General features: G+C 38.6%; 3 protein-coding genes across 5 annotated transcripts in view; 2 read left to right on the top strand and 1 right to left on the bottom strand.

Moving 5' to 3' along the window:
- The window catches only part of LOC122321159 (cell adhesion molecule Dscam2-like), a 994,286-nt gene that overhangs the window by 361,640 nt on the left and 610,300 nt on the right, over positions 1-22,346 (bottom strand). The window lies entirely within an intron of this gene.
- LOC138926151 (uncharacterized) lies at positions 12,058-13,098 on the top strand. Its single transcript, XM_070279060.1, has 3 exons — positions 12,058-12,254; positions 12,313-12,825; positions 12,899-13,098. The coding sequence occupies exons 2-3, from the start codon at positions 12,511-12,513 to the stop codon at positions 12,938-12,940; spliced, it is 357 nt and encodes a 118-aa protein (XP_070135161.1). The 5' UTR covers positions 12,058-12,254; positions 12,313-12,510; the 3' UTR covers positions 12,941-13,098.
- Positions 14,122-21,639, top strand: LOC138926150 (uncharacterized). 3 transcript variants are annotated; one of them, XM_070279059.1, is made up of 4 exons: positions 14,122-14,389; positions 14,448-14,960; positions 15,034-15,209; positions 20,839-21,639. In XM_070279059.1, exons 2-3 carry the CDS (start codon positions 14,646-14,648, stop codon positions 15,073-15,075), a joined length of 357 nt encoding a protein of 118 aa, XP_070135160.1. In that variant the 5' UTR covers positions 14,122-14,389; positions 14,448-14,645; the 3' UTR covers positions 15,076-15,209; positions 20,839-21,639. The 3 variants fall into 3 exon arrangements, 1 of the variants encoding a protein (XP_070135160.1); XR_011442518.1 differs by lacking the exons at positions 14,122-14,389; positions 14,448-14,960; positions 15,034-15,209 and adding an exon at positions 16,224-16,338; XR_011442517.1 differs by lacking the exons at positions 14,122-14,389; positions 14,448-14,960; positions 15,034-15,209 and adding an exon at positions 16,345-16,542.

The following is a 22,346-nucleotide window of genomic DNA, read 5'->3' as shown; positions in this document are numbered from 1 at the left end:
TGTTATTTAGGAGACAAGGAAGAACCCCCCCCCGTTCCGACGAGCTTAGAACCGAGCAACGCTAGAAGTGCACGACTCCGAAATCTCCTATACACCGTGGGCAAAGACTACCGTCGATCCCAGGGTGAACACCGACCGTAACGGTTACTAACTGTACACTACAATAATCAAGTTAATCAAGAAAATTTATATACTAATCGTTTGAATTTAAATCATAAAATAATTTGCAAAATTAAAATTAAAAATAATAAGTGGGAGGGAAATTTCCTTCCGTGAAAACTCCATAACAAAATAAGCAAAATATAAACTGCAAAGCTTTGAATATTTAAGCAGGCCAATATATATAAAAATTCACTGCTGATAGCACAACCAGATATATATGATTCGCAGGAGTTTTCTCTCCGTGTAGCGAAGTAAAATGTCCAATATATCCCCGGAAAGCTGCAGCCGCCATTCGACTCCAAAATTGATCAGACTGATTCTATCCGATTCTGTCGGAATTAATCCAGGTCTAATATTGCTGCATTTTAGCTCCTTCACTAAGCTAGCCGATTACGTAACTCGGTACTAGCCGCACTGGCACGTGGCACTGGGGAAAATAATTCTTTGAAAATAAAACTGCACTACACTAACTCAGAAACATACCTGGCATTAAATAACTAAAATCACTAATTCACTTATTTCCACAGCTAGTTCCGCTGGGATTTTATAAATTCCTCCATAGATTTGTTTTAATAAAATACGAGTTTATTTTTATAAGTTCAGGCTTAATAATGCAGCCTTATCTGTTCAGCGTATGCTAGTTAGTGTCTAAGCTTATCTATGCAAATCTAGCCCTAGCTATGCTAGCATTAAAAGCTTAAAAAAAAGCTTCCAACTAATTGCTGCTGCACTATTATCTTGATATACCCAAAAACCCAATAGATAAGATCGCGTGATATTTTCGTTCACTTATCCAAGGTGACCGGAGAATAATAGATACAACCATTTTAAGCTTTTTTTAAAAAGATCTTAATTTCTATGTTTTTCTATGATATGAATGCCCTGTTGGAAATTCACACACTACACCACAGTTAATGCCACAAAAATCTTATTCGCAGGGGTCATTAACTGAAATTACTAATATTAACCAAAAAAACTATTCTTATTTTACTACTTGTATGTCCTTTAAATGATAAGTTCCTAATATTTTTCCTGCCTCATTTACCAATTCATAATAAGGGACTGAAAATCTTGGGACTGCTCAGGCTAGGGATCAACTTAAAAGATTTCCAGAAATCAATTCCTAAATAAACATCCTGGGTTAATGTTGGTATAACGTAGAATTCAATAGGCTTTGTTTCGCCACGATAAGAAATGTTAGTCACATATTTCCCTACCACGGAACATTTATTATTATTAGCCGTTCGAATATTTCCCGAACATTTCTTAAGTTTGTGATTGCTCATAATTTCGGTAGCCGCCTTTCCACCTAAACAACTTACGGATGCTCCCGAATCTAGCATAGCAACATAATTCTTCTCTCCTACAATGATGTCTGTATATAGCCTATCATCAGAATTACCAAGTATAGAGGAAACTAACTTTCTCCTGGTATTGGTTATATTTCTCCAAAATGATTTTAAACGAGCGGTCGAGCGTTTTTGTTTTCGTTTGGGCGTCGAATCTTCGTATCCGAAAATGCGACACTTTGCTGTATTATACCTATTCCATCTAATGTGTAGAGGTACGAATGGGTTTCGCTCAGTAACTGCGTTCAGTTTCTCTTGCGCTTCTTCAACGTTGTTATTCTTGGGAATAGGTGTTGAGTATTCCGTTTGAGAATAAGCTTCTTTAACTAGTAGTTTGGATTGTAAGGATGCGTCAGATTGGTGGTGTTCTGCGCATCCCTCTGGCGGTTTTCCGTCGGGTTACAACGAGAGCATTTTGGTTTATAAATATCCGCAACCATAACAAAATACTGATCGGACTTCCATACAATCGTCGAACCTATGTCCTGACTTCTGACAATTCCAGCAAACCATCTTTCTCCTATGGATTTCGTCTACTTCCATTGCTACTTGATCTTCTGACATGGAATATAATTCCGAAACGGAACGATTTGATATCTTCGGTTTCATAGACTGCGTCTGCTTCTGAAATTGCTCGTGAATACGGATCTCTTCGCGTAATCTAGCAAGAGTATTAATACCTAAATGCATCAATTCGTAACGTAACGAGTTCTTTGCATTTCGAATAAGAATTCGTATGGTGGATTGTTCGGAAATGGGAACCTTGAGTCTTCCTAACAAAGTTTCTACAGCGAACTGGTATTCTTCGAATGGTTCCTGTTCTAATTGCCGTCTAGCATTGATCAAGTCCCAAATGTCCATGTCGGAGTCTACTTCCTGGAACTTTTCTCTAAATTCTTGCTGGAAGGTTTTCCATGTGAAATTTTCACAAGAACGATGAAACTTCCAAAACCATTCATTCGCCTTTCCCGCGAACAACAAGTACAAATGATCACACAAAAGTTGATAATCGCCTCCTAAGTTTTGTGCTGTAAGGGAGCGAATATGATATAAAAAGTCTTCGACTTGCATGCCATTTCGAGCACCGTCGAATTTAATGCGCCAGCCTTGTATAATGCTTGCGACTTTTTCAGGGGAGATACTCGAAGCTCTAGAGTTTCCAACAGATGTCTCACTATTATGACTGATATTTCTGAGCAAGGGTGGTAGTTGAGATTGATATTCATTAAAGCATTGGGGAACGCTGGGTGACCTTGTGTCCTGATCCCTTGACTCAATATTAAGAGAAGTCATTTTGACTTTTAAAGCTTGCTCTATTGATGCGTTAATTATTTGGGATATGTTCTGTAACATGCTATTTTGCTGAGCTTGTATACACGATTGTACTAGATCGGTTATTTCGGTTCTGTCTAACCCTTCTCGATTGTTATCAACCTCAAGGAGTTGTACTTTACGTTGCATTGACCTTGTCTGTACCCCTCTTTTTGGTATAGCACCTTTCCCTCTGGTACTGGGATTACCTCTGGATGGTTCAACGCTAGGATCTATAGTTTCTCCTACGGTCTCTGCCTCGTTCAATTCAATCATCAAATTATTGTTTGCAAGAGAAAGCCGGTTAACCGAGCAACTACTATTGCAAACTGGACAAATTGACTTTGCTTGTAAAAGTGGCATTAAACAGCTGTAATGGAATTTATGATTACAAGGGGTCGTTGCCAACATCTCATTCAATGTCACAGGTTCGCAACAAATGGAACAAATAGTTTCCTGCTTTCCTACGCTTTCAGCTGGATTCTCTAAACTGTGTCTCACTGCCATGGTGAAATACTAAAATATCTCTCCGATACACAAATGATTAAAATAAAAAAAAAATATAGAATTATAAATATAATAATAAAAAATATCAAAAATCAACAAAAATCAAAATCAAAATCAATAAATCAAAAAAAAATTAAATCAAATCCAAAAATCACAATCAAATCAAAATTAAAAAAACAAATTTAGTCCGCCACCAAAACTCCTATATAGCTCTTCGGGAATCCGAAGTGTGCTGGAACAAAAAACTGATAAAATAAAATCTCTCTTTCTCTGATTCTATTTGGGGATACACTATTAAATTACTGACTCGTATACTTCCGATAAAATGTACATCCGGTTGGTCAAGAGCTAAAATTCCTCCAGCGTCTTGCAGTTCCTAACCAGGATTTATTATACGGACCTGATACGTCTGAAATTATAAAGCATGGTGAGGTCTGGTTATGCACAGCAGTCGCTCTGGTCGATCAGACCAATCTGCTGAACTGCAATCGCAATTCCGAGAGACGAACCGCTTGTGGATTCCATTGCCCTCCAAGTTAAACAGACTTCATAGGTATTACGAGAAAAAAAATACTACTTCGATATATTAATGTCTGACGGGTCAAGATGCCAAAAAAAAACTCTAACTTCTTGCAGTTCCACGAAAGACTAAAAAAAAATAAAAGGAATCTGACTAGTTAATAACCTTCTAAAGCTAAAACTCTAATCAGGCCCCTTAAGTTGGGCGCCAATTTTGTAATGTGTGGGTACTGTATTAGTTGCAATCAGAACCAAGATGCGAGGTGTTCTGCAAGGTCCATAGGATGTACCTTAGGGACGCATGGATGGGAGTGAAGGGCGTGCACTTCTGGTTGTCTAAGGCTTAGCTCGACGGATGGGGGAGGTTCTTTTCACGTCCATCCATACTACACATCGTCAAAATAAATTAAGTGCACTAGCTCATTTATAAGAAAACCCGGATGATTCTACTTTACCAACAAATGCTAAAACAAAGAAACAAATAATCCCCTAAAATGCAAATAGCTTCAGAGGAGAGAGAGAGTGAATTTATCAGTTGTAGGGTAATTGGATGGTCATTTTACTCTTGTCTTAACCCACCCAACCTTGGCGAGATCTACGACGTTTTTATTCGCCCCATATCACAGTCCTATATGATACCTATTGTGGTTCCAGCATGGCTAGTTAGGGGTTCGGCGGCGGAACGGTTAGAGCCTTAAGCTTTCATATTTTCCAAAATGACCAAAGAAATATTTACAGAAAATGGATTCATTTTAACAATTAGGGTTTTCTATTTAGATAAGTAATATTTCCTTAAAATCTATAACAATTCATTTCGTTCTCATTCATGTTTAAATTTAGATATATATATATAAGATAAGAATTAATATTATTGGATTAAGTTAAAGAATTAAATTATGATTACATTTTAATATTAAATATTAGGAAATTTGCAATGATATAAAGTCAAGTTATTTAAGATTCATGGCTCAAAAAATTTACTGTTTAGGTCAAAGTATGTTTCATTTCTTTTAGTGGTATTCACTTACCGGAGTTCACCGCCGTTGAGCTCAAGGACAGGAATGCTATAGATTTTTATAATAATAATTAATAAAAAAAAATAATACAATAAATTTGCTTGGCCATGCTCAAATACTATTGCAAAGTTCGTACTTCAATTTCAATTAAATTTCATATATATAAAAATGTATATTTATTGATACTAACATAATCAAGTTAATCAAGAAAATTTATATACTAATCGTTTGAATTTAAATCATTAAATAATTTGCAAAATTAAAATTAAAAATAATAAGTGGGAGGGAAATTTCCTTCCGTGAAAACTCCATAACAAAATAAGCAAAATATAAACTGCAAAGCTTTGAATATTTAAGCAGGCCAATATATATAAAAATTCACTGCTGATAGCACAACCAGATATATATGATTCGCAGGAGTTTTCTCTCCGTGTAGCGAAGTAAAATGTCCAATATATCCCCGGAAAGCTGCAGCCGCCATTCGACTCCAAAATTGATCAGACTGATTCTATCCGATTCTGTCGGAATTAATCCAGGTCTAATATTGCTGCATTTTAGCTCCTTCACTAAGCTAGCCGATTACGTAACTCGGTACTAGCCGCACTGGCACGTGGCACTGGGGAAAATAATTCTTTGAAAAAAAAACTGCACTACACTAACTCAGAAACATACCTGGCATTAAATAACTAAAATCACTAATTCACTTATTTCCACAGCTAGTTCCGCTGGGATTTTATAAATTCCTCCATAGATTTGTTTTAGTAAAATACGAGTTTATTTTTATAAGTTCAGGCTTAATAATGCAGCCTTATCTGTTCAGCGTATGCTAGTTAGTGTCTAAGCTTATCTATGCAAATCTAGCCCTAGCTATGCTAGCATTAAAAGCTTAAAAAAAAGCTTTCAACTAATTGCTGCTGCACTATTATCTTGATATACCCAAAAACCCAATAGATAAGATCGCGTGATATTTTCGTTCACTTATCCAAGGTGACCGGAGAATAATAGATACAACCATTTTAAGCTTTTTATACCCTTGCAGAGGGTATTATAATTTTGGTCAAAAGTGTGCAACGCAGTGAAGGAGACATCTCCGACCCTATAAAGTATATATATTCTTGATCAGGATCACCTCCTGAGTTGATATGAGCATGTCCGTCTGTCCGTCTGTCCGTCGGTCCGTCTGTCCGTCTGTCTGTCTGTCTGTTTCTACGCGAACTAGTCTCTCAGTTTTAAAGCTATCGTCTTGAAACTTTGCACACACCCTTCTTTCCTTTGCACGCAGTATATAAGTCGGAACGACCGGGATCGGCCGACTATATCCTATAGCTGCCATATAACTGATTGATCGGAAATGGTATAACTTTGGTGTTTTTAGAGTTAGAGAGTTAGAGAGTCAAATTTGACATGAGAGTTACTTTTGGCAAAATAATACGACATGCCAAATTTCATAAGGATCGGCCGACTATATCCCATAGCTGCCATATAACTGAACGATCGGAAATAACCCAACTTTCGTGTTTTTGAAGATAGAAATCTTAAACTTCGTACAAATACTAATTTTGGTCAGATAATCAGACCTACCAAATTTCATAAGGATCGGCTATAGCTACCATACAACTGACCGATCGGAATTGACCCAACTTTTGTGTTTTTGAATATAGAAAGCTGGAACTTGGTACAGATTATATTTTTGGTCAGTTAATCCGACCTACCAAATTTTATAACGACCGGATTATCTTATAGCTGCCATATAATTGAACGATCGGAAATGGTTTTTGGTAGAAATACCAACTCTGGTATTTTGGAAATAGAAATTTGGGATTTTTTTTAGATTCTATATAATAATAACTTGAGTTATATTATCATATTCTCTTAAGGATCGGCCAACTATATACGATGTTTGCGATATACATATATCCGGTTTTACCTGCAAGGGTATATCAACTTCGGCTCCGCCCGATGTTAGCTTTCCTTTCTTGTTTTAAAAAGATCTTAATTTCTATGTTTTTCTATGATATGAATGCCCTGTTGGAAATTCGCGCACTACACGTCGCCTACTTGTCTACCTACTTATGCTGTTCCAGTACCAAGGGACTTGATGAGCTTTCCTTCAGGGCACCCTAATATTTATCCCTTGCAAGAAGCGATCAGCGTACCAAGTAAAAATCTCGAGCCACCTCTCAGCTTGGAGCCTCCATCGTTGGACATCGTTGGACAACCCTCATCGTTGGAGAACATACCCTCTGCTCTAGCTGTGATATCTCCAAGGCCTCTGGTTGGTGTGGCGCCTGAAGTTAGATCTTCTGGACTTACGCTGAAGGCGGTTGCTCCTCGTAAGGCCATTTTTGTCTCTCGGCTTATGCCGGATGCTACTGTTGATGATGTCAGGAGTCACCTGTTAAACCATCTTAAGGTAGCTCTTAATGAAATAGCTGTTTTTAAGTTTAACTTTAAGCATAAGCGTTCTATTTCTTCTTTTAAAATAGTTCTACCTGATTCCTACCTTGAAAAAGCACTTGATCCTGTAGCTTGGCCTGAGCACAGTATCATTCATGAATTCCTAGCTAAAGACGCTCAGAATCCTAGACCTGCAGAAACTGCTTCAAAAAACTGAATAACATAGTATTTTCCTGCTGCTATCAAAACGTTAGAAGTATTCTGGGTAAGCTGAGCAAATTTTTTACAAAGAGTGCTTCTTTTGATTTTGATGCTATCGTGCTTACTGAAACTTGGCTTAACTCCTCTGTCTCTGATTATGAAATTCTTGTTTCCAATTTCATAGTGTTTCGATTGGATCGTCCAACTTTTGCAGGTGGTGTCCTCATTGCTGTTACTAATGAGTACCCTTCTGAAATTATTCCTTTCACGAACGAGTTCGGAATTGAGTTCATTGCGGTGATTTAACTGGCTCGTCTCATATTTTCCTGACCTGTTCCTACATTCCTCCCATGGCTGAAGATATTGTGTACTTTCACCATCTTGATGCCATTAGGTCTGTTTTTTCATTGGCCAAGGACCGTGATTTAATCCATGGGAGATTGCAACCTTCCCATCATTTCCTGGATCCCGTCTGAGGTAGACAATTCCTTGCTTTCCAGTTGTCATAACGACTTTATTGATGGCTTAACCGATCTTGCCCTGCTCCAAATTAATCCAATTCATAACACGCATGGCAGATTTCTGGACCTTATTTTTTCCAATGTGTCATCCTCTGTGACAGTCATTCGGTCCACTATCGCTTCCTGAAGACTTTCACCACCCTACACTATTAGCATTGGTGTTAATTGATGTGCCTCACAATGATGCTTGCTTTAATGCTTAACCTCGTTTCAAATGCTTCAGAAAGACTGATTTTATGGCCCTTCGGAATCATTTAGCTGAAATCGATTGGAATGTTCTTTCATCTATAAACACAATTGAAGCAGCTACGGATTCGTTTTACGAAATAATTAATAATGCCTTGAACAAATTTGTTCCGGAAGTCCCAGTATCATTGTCTACAAAACCACCTTGCTATAATAAACACCTTTCTCGTCTTAAGAACAGGAAATCCAGAGCTTACAAAAAGTTTCTTAAGTCAGGATCGATGTGCCACCAGTCAAACATTCTATCTGTTCGCAACCAGTTTATTAATCTCAACGATACACTCTATAAGCATTATATCAGGAATTGTAAAGTAAACTTTCGTAATGATCCAAGCTCCTTATACTCTTTTGTCAATATGAAACGTAAATCAAATCTTTTTCCTCCTTCCCTATCATATAAAAATATTTCACATTCTTCTGAGCAAGGTATTGCTAATTTCTTTGTGTCATTTTTTTAAACCCCCTATTCGTCCGATTCATATAACCACAATTCTTCTTATCCTTATAAATTACCACATATAAACAACATTTACTTTTCAAAATTTCAATTCAGGATCTGTACGAAGCTCTTTCAACAATAGATATATCATTCTCTGCTGGTCCTGACAATGTTCCTAGCTGTGTTCTAAGGTACTGTTCTGATATCCTTTGCTATCCTCTCACTATCTTATTCAACCTATCCTTGGAGCTGGCATGTCTTCCCAAGAGATGGAACGAATCTTATATTATTCTGCTTCATAAGAAAGGCTCTTATTAGCACTTATTGAGAACTACCGGGGGATTGCTAAGCTATCTGCGATTCCCAAACTGCTTAAGAAACTGGTTACTTTCCAACTGCAACATTTTTGTAAAAGCATTATTTCCACTTCGCAGAATGGTTTTGTCAAGCATCGCTCTACCACAACTAACCTTCTTGAATTGACTTCGTTTATCCACAGAGGTTTTCTGAGCCGCATGCAAACTGATGTGGTATACACTGACTTTAGTAAAGTGCTTAAATCTGTGAACCACCATCTCCTCCTTCATAAGCTGTGTCTTATGGGGTTTTCTCCACATATAGTACAGTGGTTGACCTCTTATCTATCGAACCGCACGCAGCGTGTTTTGTTTAAAAACAGTTCATCACAGATTATAAACGTTTCATCTGGTGTCCCACAAGGTAGTCACTTAGGACCTCTTCTGTTTGTTATTTTTGTCAACGGGTTAAGTTGGTTAGAGTATTAGACTGGATATGTGAGAATTTTTAGCTAAGAAATTTGATTATTCAAGTTTTTTTATTTACAAGATACAGTGATCCTTAATGCTTAACCTGGAGTCAAAAGTGATCCCATGTATTTTTCCCATAAGTTTGGAACAGGATGGATAGACTTGTTATTTTTCAATGGAAAAATAACAATTTTTCAATGGAAAGCGAAGCACCAGAGTGTAGACCCCAGGTTTCTGAATCTTGAAGAACTTAAATGAATGTGTTTTTACATTATTTAGATTTTTAACTTTGGTATAGATTATGGCGTCGTCTGCACATAAAGATATTTTTATTTCCTGGTATCTGGCTAAAGCGTTGATGATTTTGTCGAAGGCAAAGATGAAGAGGACAACAGATAGAGGTGCTTCAGAGAGCCTAAATTCTTTACACGCTATTACAGTGGTCTGAATTCCGTCAAAAATGAGTCTTACTTGCACAGCAAAAAAATGTGAATTTGGTGGAACCATCACGGGTGACTCATACCTTTCTTGTTGGCTCTGCAATAACTGCTCACATATTAAATGTGCTGGAGGAGGACACAATGGACGGATAAGTGACCTTATCAACAAGAAAATTGGCCTGACATGGTCTGGCATCGCTTGTAGAGAAATTGAGCCAGAGATGCGGACTTTTAGGAAACAGACGAGAAATGGTTTCCTAGATGTCTGCAAGCAATTCTCGGCCCTTAATGAGCAATTCCTCGCTCTTGAAAATCAATTCCTTGGGCTAAAGTTAAGCGAATTTCCCAGACGAAAAATTCCGAACAACAACCTGCTGACTGCTAAATTACTGAATACCCCTACATACCATGCTGTACAAGTCGATGAATTTTCAACACCAAACATTTTACCGTCGCCTACTTGTCTACCTACTTATGCTGTTCCAGTACCAAGGGACTTGATGAGCTTTCCTTCAGGGCACTCTAATATTTATCCCTTGCAAGAAGCGATCAGCGTACCAAGTACAAATCTCGAGCCACCTCTCAGCTTGGAGCCTCCATCGTTGGACATCGTTGGACAACCCTCATCGTTGGAGAACATACCCTCTGCTCTCGCTGTGATATCTCCAAGGCCTCTGGTTGGTGTGGCGCCTGAAGTTAGATCTTCTGGACTTACGCTGAGGGCGGTTGCTCCTCGTAAGGCCATTTTTGTCTCTCGGCTTATGCCGGATGCTACTGTTGATGATGTCAGGAGTCACCTGTTAAACCATCTTAAGGTAGCTCCTAATGAAATAGCTGTTTTTAAGTTTAACTTTAAGCAAAAGCGTTCTATTTCTTCTTTTAAAATAGTTCTACCTGATTCCTACCTTGAAAAAGCACTTGATCCTGTAGCTTGGCCTGAGCACAGTATCATTCATGAATTCCTAGCTAAAGACGCTCAGAATCCTAGACCTGCAGAAACTGCTTCAAAAAACTGAATAACATAGTATTTTCCTGCTGCTATCAAAACGTTAGAAGTATTCTGGGTAAGCTGAGCCAATTTTTTACAAAGAGTGCTTCTTTTGATTTTGATGCTATCGGGCTTACTGAAACTTGGCTTAACTCCTCTGTCTCTGATTATGAAATTCTTGTTTCCAATTTCATAGTGTTTCGATTGGATCGTCCAACTTTTGCAGGTGGTGTCCTCATTGCTGTTACTAATGAGTACCCTTCTGAAATTATTCCTTTCACGAACGAGTTCGGAATTGAGTTCATTGCGGTGATTTAACTGGCTCGTCTCATATTTTCCTGACCTGTTCCTACATTCCTCCCATGGCTGAAGATATTGTGTACTTTCACCATCTTGATGCCATTAGGTCTGTTTTTTCATTGGCCAAGGACCGTGATTTAATCCATGGGAGATTGCAACCTTCCCATCATTTCCTGGATCCCGTCTGAGGTAGACAATTCCTTGCTTTCCAGTTGTCATAACGACTTTATTGCCCTGCTCCAAATTAATCCAATTCATAACACGCATGGCAGATTTCTGGACCTTATTTTTTCCAATGTGTCATCCTCTGTGACAGTCATTCGGTCCACTATCGCTTCCTGAAGACTTTCACCACCCTACACTATTAGCATTGGTGTTAATTGATGTGCCTCACAATGATGCTTGCTTTAATGCTTAACCTCGTTTCAAATGCTTCAGAAAGACTGATTTTATGGCCCTTCGGAATCATTTAGCTGAAATCGATTGGAATGTTCTTTCATCTATAAACACAATTGAAGCAGCTACGGATTCGTTTTACGAAATAATTAATAATGCCTTGAACAAATTTGTTCCGGAAGTCCCAGTATCATTGTCTACAAAACCACCTTGCTATAATAAACACCTTTCTCGTCTTAAGAACAGGAAATCCAGAGCTTACAAAAAGTTTCTTAAGTCAGGATCGATGTGCCACCAGTCAAACATTCTATCTGTTCGCAACCAGTTTATTAATCTCAACGATATACTCTATAAGCATTATATCAGGAATTGTAAAGTAAACTTTCGTAATGATCCAAGCTCCTTATACTCTTTTGTCAATATGAAACGTAAATCAAATCTTTTTTCTCCTTCCCTATCATATAAAAATATTTCACATTCTTCTGAGCAAGGTATTGCTAATTTCTTTGTGTCATTTTTTTAAACCCCCTATTCGTCCGATTCATATAACCACAATTCTTCTTATCCTTATAAATTACCACATATAAACAACATTTACTTTTCAAAATTTCAATTCAGGATCTGTACGAAGCTCTTTCAACAATAGATATATCATTCTCTGCTGGTCCTGACAATGTTCCTAGCTGTGTTCTAAGGTACTGTTCTGATATCCTTTGCTATCCTCTCACTATCTTATTCAACCTATCCTTGGAGCTGGCATGTCTTCCCAAGAGATGGAGCGAATCTTTTATTATTCTGCTTCATAAGAAAGGCTCTAAAGCACTTATTGAGAACTACCGGGGGATTGCTAAGCTATCTGCGATTCCCAAACTGCTTGAGAAACTGGTTACTTTCCAACTGCAACCGCCTACTTGTCTACCTACTTATGCTGTTCCAGTACCAAGGGACTTGATGAGCTTTCCTTCAGGGCACTCTAATATTTATCCCTTGCAAGAAGCGATCAGCGTACCAAGTACAAATCTCGAGCCACCTCTCAGCTTGGAGCCTCCATCGTTGGACATCGTTGGACAACCCTCATCGTTGGAGAACATACCCTCTGCTCTAGCTGTGATATCTCCAAGGCCTCTGGTTGGTGTGGCGCCTGAAGTTAGATCTTCTGGACTTACGCTGAGGGCGGTTGCTCCTCGTAAGGCCATTTTTGTCTCTCGGCTTATGCCGGATGCTACTGTTGATGATGTCAGGAGTCCCCTGTTAAACCATCTTAAGGTAGCTCCTAATGAAATAGCTGTTTTTAAGTTTAACTTTAAGCATAAGCGTTCTATTTCTTCTTTTAAAATAGTTCTACCTGATTCCTACCTTGAAAAAGCACTTGATCCTGTAGCTTGGCCTGAGCACAGTATCATTCATGAATTCCTAGCTAAAGACGCTCAGAATCCTAGACCTGCAGAAACTGCTTCAAAAAACTGAATAACATAGTATTTTCCTGCTGCTATCAAAACGTTAGAAGTATTCTGGGTAAGCTGAGCCAATTTTTTACAAAGAGTGCTTCTTTTGATTTTGATGCTATCGGGCTTACTGAAACTTGGCTTAACTCCTCTGTCTCTGATTATGAAATTCTTGTTTCCAATTTCATAGTGTTTCGATTGGATCGTTCAACTTTTGCAGGTGGTGTCCTCATTGCTGTTACTAATGAGTACCCTTCTGAAATTATTCCTTTCACGAACGAGTTCGGAATTGAGTTCATTGCGGTGATTTAACTGGCTCGTCTCATATTTTCCTGACCTGTTCCTACATTCCTCCCATGGCTGAAGATATTGTGTACTTTCACCATCTTGATGCCATTAGGTCTGTTTTTTCATTGGCCAAGGACCGTGATTTAATCCATGGGAGATTGCAACCTTCCCATCATTTCCTGGATCCCGTCTGAGGTAGACAATTCCTTGCTTTCCAGTTGTCATAACGACTTTATTGCCCTGCTCCAAATTAATCCAATTCATAACACGCATGGCAGATTTCTGGACCTTATTTTTTCCAATGTGTCATCCTCTGTGACAGTCATTCGGTCCACTATCGCTTCCTGAAGACTTTCACCACCCTACACTATTAGCATTGGTGTTAATTGATGTGCCTCACAATGATGCTTGCTTTAATGCTTAACCTCGTTTCAAATGCTTCAGAAAGACTGATTTTATGGCCCTTCGGAATCATTTAGCTGAAATCGATTGGAATGTTCTTTCATCTATAAACACAATTGAAGCAGCTACGGATTCGTTTTACGAAATAATTAATAATGCCTTGAACAAATTTGTTCCGGAAGTCCCAGTATCATTGTCTACAAAACCACCTTGCTATAATAAACACCTTTCTCGTCTTAAGAACAGGAAATCCAGAGCTTACAAAAAGTTTCTTAAGTCAGGATCGATGTGCCACCAGTCAAACATTCTATCTGTTCGCAACCAGTTTATTAATCTCAACGATATACTCTATAAGCATTATATCAGGAATTGTAAAGTAAACTTTCGTAATGATCCAAGCTCCTTATACTCTTTTGTCAATATGAAACGTAAATCAAATCTTTTTCCTCCTTCCCTATCATATAAAAATATTTCACATTCTTCTGAGCAAGGTATTGCTAATTTCTTTGTGTCATTTTTTTAAACCCCCTATTCGTCCGATTCATATAACCACAATTCTTCTTATCCTTATAAATTACCACATATAAACAACATTTACTTTTCAAAATTTCAATTCAGGATCTGTACGAAGCTCTTTCAACAATAGATATATCATTCTCTGCTGGTCCTGACAATGTTCCTAGCTGTGTTCTAAGGTACTGTTCTGATATCCTTTGCTATCCTCTCACTATCTTATTCAACCTATCCTTGGAGCTGGCATGTCTTCCCAAGAGATGGAGCGAATCTTTTATTATTCTGCTTCATAAGAAAGGCTCTAAAGCACTTATTGAGAACTACCGGGGGATTGCTAAGCTATCTGCGATTCCCAAACTGCTTGAGAAACTGGTTACTTTCCAACTGCAACCGCCTACTTGTCTACCTACTTATGCTGTTCCAGTACCAAGGGACTTGATGAGCTTTCCTTCAGGGCACTCTAATATTTATCCCTTGCAAGAAGCGATCAGCGTACCAAGTACAAATCTCGAGCCACCTCTCAGCTTGGAGCCTCCATCGTTGGACATCGTTGGACAACCCTCATCGTTGGAGAACATACCCTCTGCTCTAGCTGTGATATCTCCAAGGCCTCTGGTTGGTGTGGCGCCTGAAGTTAGATCTTCTGGACTTACGCTGAGGGCGGTTGCTCCTCGTAAGGCCATTTTTGTCTCTCGGCTTATGCCGGATGCTACTGTTGATGATGTCAGGAGTCCCCTGTTAAACCATCTTAAGGTAGCTCCTAATGAAATAGCTGTTTTTAAGTTTAACTTTAAGCATAAGCGTTCTATTTCTTCTTTTAAAATAGTTCTACCTGATTCCTACCTTGAAAAAGCACTTGATCCTGTAGCTTGGCCTGAGCACAGTATCATTCATGAATTCCTAGCTAAAGACGCTCAGAATCCTAGACCTGCAGAAACTGCTTCAAAAAACTGAATAACATAGTATTTTCCTGCTGCTATCAAAACGTTAGAAGTATTCTGGGTAAGCTGAGCCAATTTTTTACAAAGAGTGCTTCTTTTGATTTTGATGCTATCGGGCTTACTGAAACTTGGCTTAACTCCTCTGTCTCTGATTATGAAATTCTTGTTTCCAATTTCATAGTGTTTCGATTGGATCGTCCAACTTTTGCAGGTGGTGTCCTCATTGCTGTTACTAATGAGTACCCTTCTGAAATTATTCCTTTCACGAACGAGTTCGGAATTGAGTTCATTGCGGTGATTTAACTGGCTCGTCTCATATTTTCCTGACCTGTTCCTACATTCCTCCCATGGCTGAAGATATTGTGTACTTTCACCATCTTGATGCCATTAGGTCTGTTTTTTCATTGGCCAAGGACCGTGATTTAATCCATGGGAGATTGCAACCTTCCCATCATTTCCTGGATCCCGTCTGAGGTAGACAATTCCTTGCTTTCCAGTTGTCATAACGACTTTATTGATGGCTTAACCGATCTTGCCCTGCTCCAAATTAATCCAATTCATAACACGCATGGCAGATTTCTGGACCTTATTTTTTCCAATGTGTCATCCTCTGTGACAGTCATTCGGTCCACTATCGCTTCCTGAAGACTTTCACCACCCTACACTATTAGCATTGGTGTTAATTGATGTGCCTCACAATGATGCTTGCTTTAATGCTTAACCTCGTTTCAAATGCTTCAGAAAGACTGATTTTATGGCCCTTCGGAATCATTTAGCTGAAATCGATTGGAATGTTCTTTCATCTATAAACACAATTGAAGCAGCTACGGATTCGTTTTACGAAATAATTAATAATGCCTTGAACAAATTTGTTCCGGAAGTCCCAGTATCATTGTCTACAAAACCACCTTGCTATAATAAACACCTTTCTCGTCTTAAGAACAGGAAATCCAGAGCTTACAAAAAGTTTCTTAAGTCAGGATCGATGTGCCACCAGTCAAACATTCTATCTGTTCGCAACCAGTTTATTAATCTCAACGATATACTCTATAAGCATTATATCAGGAATTGTAAAGTAAACTTTCGTAATGATCCAAGCTCCTTATACTCTTTTGTCAATATGAAACGTAAATCAAATCTTTTTCCTCCTTCCCTATCATATAAAAATATTTCACATTCTTCTGAGCAAGGTATTGCTAATTTCTTTGTGTCATTTTTTTAAACCCCCTATTCGTCCGATTCATATAACCACAATTCTTCTTATCCTTATAAATTACCACATATAAACAACATTTACTTTTCAAAATTTCAATTCAGGATCTGTACGAAGCTCTTTCAACAATAGATATATCATTCTCTGCTGGTCCTGACAATGTTCCTAGCTGTGTTCTAAGGTACTGTTCTGATATCCTTTGCTATCCTCTCACTATCTTATTCAACCTATCCTTGGAGCTGGCATGTCTTCCCAAGAGATGGAGCGAATCTTTTATTATTCTGCTTCATAAGAAAGGCTCTAAAGCACTTATTGAGAACTACCGGGGGATTGCTAAGCTATCTGCGATTCCCAAACTGCTTGAGAAACTGGTTACTTTCCAACTGCAACATTTTTGTAAAAGCATTATTTCCACTTCGCAGAATGGTTTTGTCAAGCATCGCTCTACCACAACTAACCTTCTTGAATTGACTTCGTTTATCCACAGAGGTTTTCTGAGCCGCATGCAAACTGATGTGGTATACACTGACTTTAGTAAAGTGTTTGAATCTGTGAACCACCATCTCCTCCTTCATAAGCTGTGTCTTATGGGGTTTTCTCCACATATAGTACAGTGGTTGACCTCTTATCTATCGAACCGCACGCAGCGTGTTTTGTTTAAAAACAGTTCAACACAGATTATAAACGTTTCATCTGGTGTCCCACAAGGTAGTCACTTAGGACCTCTTCTGTTTGTTATTTTTGTCAACGATTTACCTAGTGTTGTAAACTATGCTACTACATTTATGTATGCTGATGATGTCAAGTTATGTCTTTCTTTCTCAGACCATTTCCTTCATAGACACCTGCAACTAGACCTTAACGACGTCTTCTTGTGGTGCTCAAACAATCTCCTTTTGCTTAATTGCTCTAAGTGTAAAGTTATCACGTTCAATCGCAGTGTGCCTCACATCGTTTCGTACTCTCTTGGGAATAACGTCTTAGATCGTGTTTTCCTAATTAAAGATCTTGGAGTAATTTTTGACAATAAGTTGTTCTTCAACGACCACATATCACTAACAGTTAATAAAGCCAGAGGTGTGCTAGCTTTTATCAAACGTTGGTCTAAAGAATTTGATGATCCTTTCACAACTAAAACTCTATACGTATCGTTGGTTCATCCTATCTTGGAATACTATTCTAGCGTTTGGAGTCCGCAATACTTAGTTCTCCAAAGGAGGATTGAATCTGTCCAAAAGCAGTTTCTGCTATTTGCGTTAAAAAGCTTAAACTGGGATACTGCCACTTCCCTCCCGTCGTATAATTGCCGGTTAAAACTACTAAACCTACCTCCTTTAAATGAGCGCCGTACTTGTGCTGGGGTTATGCTACTTCATGTGTTTATTCTTGGAAAGGTTGACTCACAAGTACTTCTTTAAAAATTAATGTTTTCTGTGCCTAATAGAGTAACTAGATCCTTCCGAACCCTTTGGTTACCGATTTCTAGGTCTAATTTTGCGGAACACGATCCATTTTGCGTTATTTGTAAAAATTATAACTCATTGTCCCATTTATTATCCCCTGAACTATCCCTAGATGTAATTAAATCCAAAATTATGGAATATTTTTTAACTTAATTTATCCTTACTTTTAGTTATAATAATATAGAAATAACAGATCATTGTTAATAATAATAAATAAATAAATAAAAAGATTGTAAAGCCTTGGACACATGCCCCAAAGCAGGAGTCAAGAGAGTACTGCATGCAGCCCCACGCGATCGAAGGCGTTTTCGAAATCCGTTGCCAGGATGGAGACGTAGTTCCTTGAAGAAATGGCATTGAAGAAACACGAAGTGTTGGATTTTAAAGACGCTTTATGCTAGATAATAGCAATGAGTGCGTATTCCTTCTCACTAAGTGCCTTTTCGACGAACGTTGTGATCTCGTGACTACTAAAATTGACCACTTATTCTAGGTATCGATGGTCCGAGAAAGAGTGTGTCTCTAGCACTCGCCATCTAATAGTCCTATCAGCTAGGAATTCAGAGTAATGTCAAGTTTTTCTCTTCTATTCTTGACAATGAAGGTGGGTTCTTTACCCCTGTTACCCACCACAAGATTGGATACAATCGAAGACAGACTCACTCCTCTCGTTCGTGTCAGTGCTTCCCCACTGATGATGATGGGCGTTGGGATCGCAACCTATGATCAGGTCGATCTTATGCTTCCTGCTGTCTTCCACCAACTGTTTGAGTAGAGCGTAGCGAGGAGGGCCTCCTGGTCGTGGTCCATATACGCCGAATCCAGCCTTCCCACCTGAGCGCCCAGCGCTTTTGTAGGGACTCCCAAGTAGGGATGGCGTCTGAACTTGGGAAATTTTAACTCTCCTCTCACTTAACCTGGGTACCGAAATTCTTAAAGCCTCGCCTATGGGCATTGAATTTGTCCGAAAGCCTTCGAAGAGTTGCAATTGAGCCACCTTCCAGTAGACTCGATTTCCTATCAAATCGTTTCTTCAAAAGATTCAGCACCACATCATAATTTTTATCGGAGACTCCCAAGGAGCGAAGGCGCTTCTAAAGCAGTACTCCGAAGGCAAGATCGCAACCGTTGCAGCTTTTCCACCTTACTTTAATGCGTATTGCCGCCCACAATTATTAAAAAAAATCGAGTAGTACTCAGACCATTCCGAGTATCCAAGGCTTTAAAGATCCAACTAAACCCTAGGTGCGCCTGGATGGTGGAGCTTCTGTTGGCACGAGTGGAGGGGGCTGCAAATCTAGTAGAGCAAAGTCTCTTGCTCGATTTCGGCCAGCAGAGTCGCTAAAGATCAAAAACAGTCCATTAAAGTCCAAGTATAAAATTCCTCAAGATTACCGTGGGTGGCCTCTCAAGTCAGCGTACACGGCGACTATCTGGCCACGACGCATGTGGAGCATGGCATCATCCACTATGAATTCTCTTGGATCTTTAAAATAGCCTTCCATGGGTGCTCATAGCATATTATATAAGAATTGTCAAAATTGTATCGCCCAAAATTTACTTGCGCGAGGCGAACACGGCAAATGCCCCTTGCGTTAAAAGCGTTAAAAGCGGAGGGCATGTTTTTCTACTAAAAGTAAACGTAACATGTTATCAATTTTGTTCGTTTGTTTCAATGCGCTGAGACTAAAGCATAGTATTGAGTTGACGAAAATCCGCTGTTGAAATTCTGATAGCGATTTTGCACTTTATTCGGCTGCCGAGGTAGTGTGACCAAAACAATGAAGAAATAAGGTAATACTGAACAGCTGTTGTTTGTAAACAAAAAACAAATAAGCAAAAATGAATTCAAAACGATTGGATGTTGGTGTTTTGTTTATGTATTTCGCCGCTAAGGAGCTGATTAAGAAATAGAAAACTGGGTCAAAATCAAAATCCAAATCAATCACAAATCATTTCAATGCCATTTTATGGCACTAAAATGCCCCTTCGGGACGGCCAAATAAATCTTCCAAAATTTCCTGGATGGAAGTAACTTAATACAAAAAAAAAAAAAAAAAATGCCCCTTGTGGGTCAAATCTCATATTATGGGCTTCGTCTTGACCGCAGAAATTAATTTTAATTTGTCCTGGCGCGTCGAAAATTTTTCGGGCCGACTATTTTTTTGTTTGGTCAATTGACCCTCCATGTCACACCTATAAAAATAAATTCAAATATTTATTTTAACTCCCCGAGAGCAGCTGATTATTTTTTTTGATCCGGCAACACGATTAAAATCGATAACAAAAATTTTCGTCAACTCAGTACCCGCAAAATCTAGAAGGCAAAAATTTCTTCTTCTTTCCTTTTTTACACCGTTTTTTTTATATGGAGTTTGACAGCTGTCACTCGTTGGACAGCGGATGTTCGTCAACTCAGTACTATGCTTTACATTTCATGAAACTCGTACCATTTCTTAAAATTTTCGGCTTGTGTTCAAGCATTGCACTATTTTATATACAAATTCTTAAGTTAGAGTTTAATGGGATCGGACCCATGAAATACGACAAAAGCAGCATGGTCTAAAACCGATCCCTTGCAGCCTACACAACTATGTACACAAGTGGTGCGCTTATCGCACTTGAGAAACGGTCACATAGCAGGTCAGCGTGCAGTGCGTTGATAAGTAGTTTTAAATAAATTTAAGATTTTCATGTATCTTTCTTATAAGAGAATTTTACAAAATAAAATAAGTTTCCAAAAGGAACTCAATGGAGTAAGACCTATTTACTTGGGGCTCCTCTTAACAGCCTGACTATCAATAAACGACTCACATTCAAACAATATTGTACAGAACTTAGGATAATATTTAACAACATTATAAAATTCTTAAAAACTAAGCGCTCATTAATTCACACCACAAAACTTATACAAGCGACGAAAGCCTTGATGCTGTCTAAAATCGAGTATGGCACACCAAGGATGGTGTGCGCCATTTAACCTAAATAATTTCTTACCTCCTTATCCTCCTTAGCTGTGAGACGGAGCATTGTCGCCTTTCCAACGACCCCAACGAAATACTTCCTGGCCGAAGCCGTATTACCGGATACTAAAACCAGAGTAGCCCTAACCACTTTTAAGCTGATACCAAAACTCATGTGCTCAACGAACTCCATTCTTTGCAAGGACTTCTTCGTTTCGACGTCTACAGTTTGTGAAGATATAAAATATTGGAAAGCCTTACCGATGGAATAAGGTCATCCCATCTCCCCCATGGAAATTACGCTCTACGGCCATTGTTCTGAAAAAATCTAGGACACCAGTCACAACGTTTAAGCAGCTATTCCAAAAAGTTACCAACAACTACTCTGATCGGAAGCCACAACCTCTTTCACAGTGGTAGACGAGCACGGAATAATTATTTCGTGGAGCCTACTACCTCACCTCTACTCGGTTTTGGTGATGAATCCAGGTTTCGTCAACAGTCACAAAACGACGAAAAAATTCGTTTTTGTTTTCGTTAAGCAATGCCAAACTCTCCTTGTCAATGTGCAAGCGGTTGCGTTTATTTTCCATTGTGAGAAATCGCGGCACCCATCTTGACGAAAACTTACATGTAAAATGTTTCCAACGCGTTCCCGAGAAATGTTTAGAGCATTTGCAATCTCTCGCAGCTTGATTCGGCGATCATCCAATATCATCGATTTTATTTATGTTGAGGACAATGCAAAAGTGAATGCGCTTAAAGTCCGACCAAAATTACCAGTGTTGATAAAACCGTATGAAACTTTCACTGTAATCAGCTGATGGAAAAAACTTATCGAATAAAATATTTACGAATTAAAAAAAATTGTTTTTTCTTTGTAAGGCCGACTTTTTTATCAGCCTACCCTCGTATCATAAACTTAGGACCAACTTCTTTGGGCTTATCCCGCTATACTTATTAGCTACCCTAACAACTACTAATTTAAACCAATAATATGCTTCTTAACAAAATGTAAAATCATACACCTAAAACACCTAATTTAAACTCTTATTAATTGTTAAGCCATAAATCCATCGAGTCGATGACCTTAGTAGCTAGTTACTCCTCTCTATAATTAGTTATTATATTATAAATAATTTCAAAATAGCTGTTTGGACATTGATTATATTCAATGCCAGTAAAATAAAAAGCAACTTGTATTTAATTAACCGTTACATAATCTTTATTTGGGATCTATATATATGTGTGAAATACAATTTAGGGTGCGAGCTCAAAATAAGACAAAGAACGAGTGACGCCAACCTTCCAAAATACGCTGAGCGGATTCTATTAGTTAAAGCGGTCGAAAGGGAGTCGGCTTGCGACCAACAATACTTGAGTTAATAATTAATTATTTTAACTAGTTTCTGGCTGCTTGACCCGACAATAGCTTTAAGCAGTGGTGGGCACGAAATCTAACGGTCGGAGCCGCAGCTCGGCCAAACAACAAATTACAACAACAACCACCACCCTCGCGATGGTTGTCGTCGCGTTGTGCGCAAACGCACTCTTATTAA

The sequence above is a fragment of the Drosophila bipectinata genome, chromosome 2R (genome assembly GCF_030179905.1).
Source record: "Drosophila bipectinata strain 14024-0381.07 chromosome 2R, DbipHiC1v2, whole genome shotgun sequence".
In the NCBI taxonomy this organism is placed as follows: Eukaryota; Metazoa; Arthropoda; class Insecta; order Diptera; family Drosophilidae; genus Drosophila; species Drosophila bipectinata.
The sequence above is the reverse complement of the archived record's forward strand: the minus strand, read 5'-3'. Positions and strand labels throughout refer to the sequence as shown.

What these genes read in the sequence shown, in the direction of transcription:
- LOC138926151 (XM_070279060.1), top strand. Translation starts at nt 12,511, where the DNA reads ATGAGCTTTCCTTCAGGGCACTCTAATATTTATCCCTTGCAAGAAGCG. An exon ending in CCCTGTTAAACCATCTTAAG is followed by an intron (nt 12,826 to 12,898) that starts GTAGCTCCTAAT and finishes CTTTTAAAATAG; the next exon opens with TTCTACCTGATTCCTACCTT.
- LOC138926150 (XM_070279059.1), top strand. Translation starts at nt 14,646, where the DNA reads ATGAGCTTTCCTTCAGGGCACTCTAATATTTATCCCTTGCAAGAAGCG. An exon ending in CCCTGTTAAACCATCTTAAG is followed by an intron (nt 14,961 to 15,033) that starts GTAGCTCCTAAT and finishes CTTTTAAAATAG; the next exon opens with TTCTACCTGATTCCTACCTT.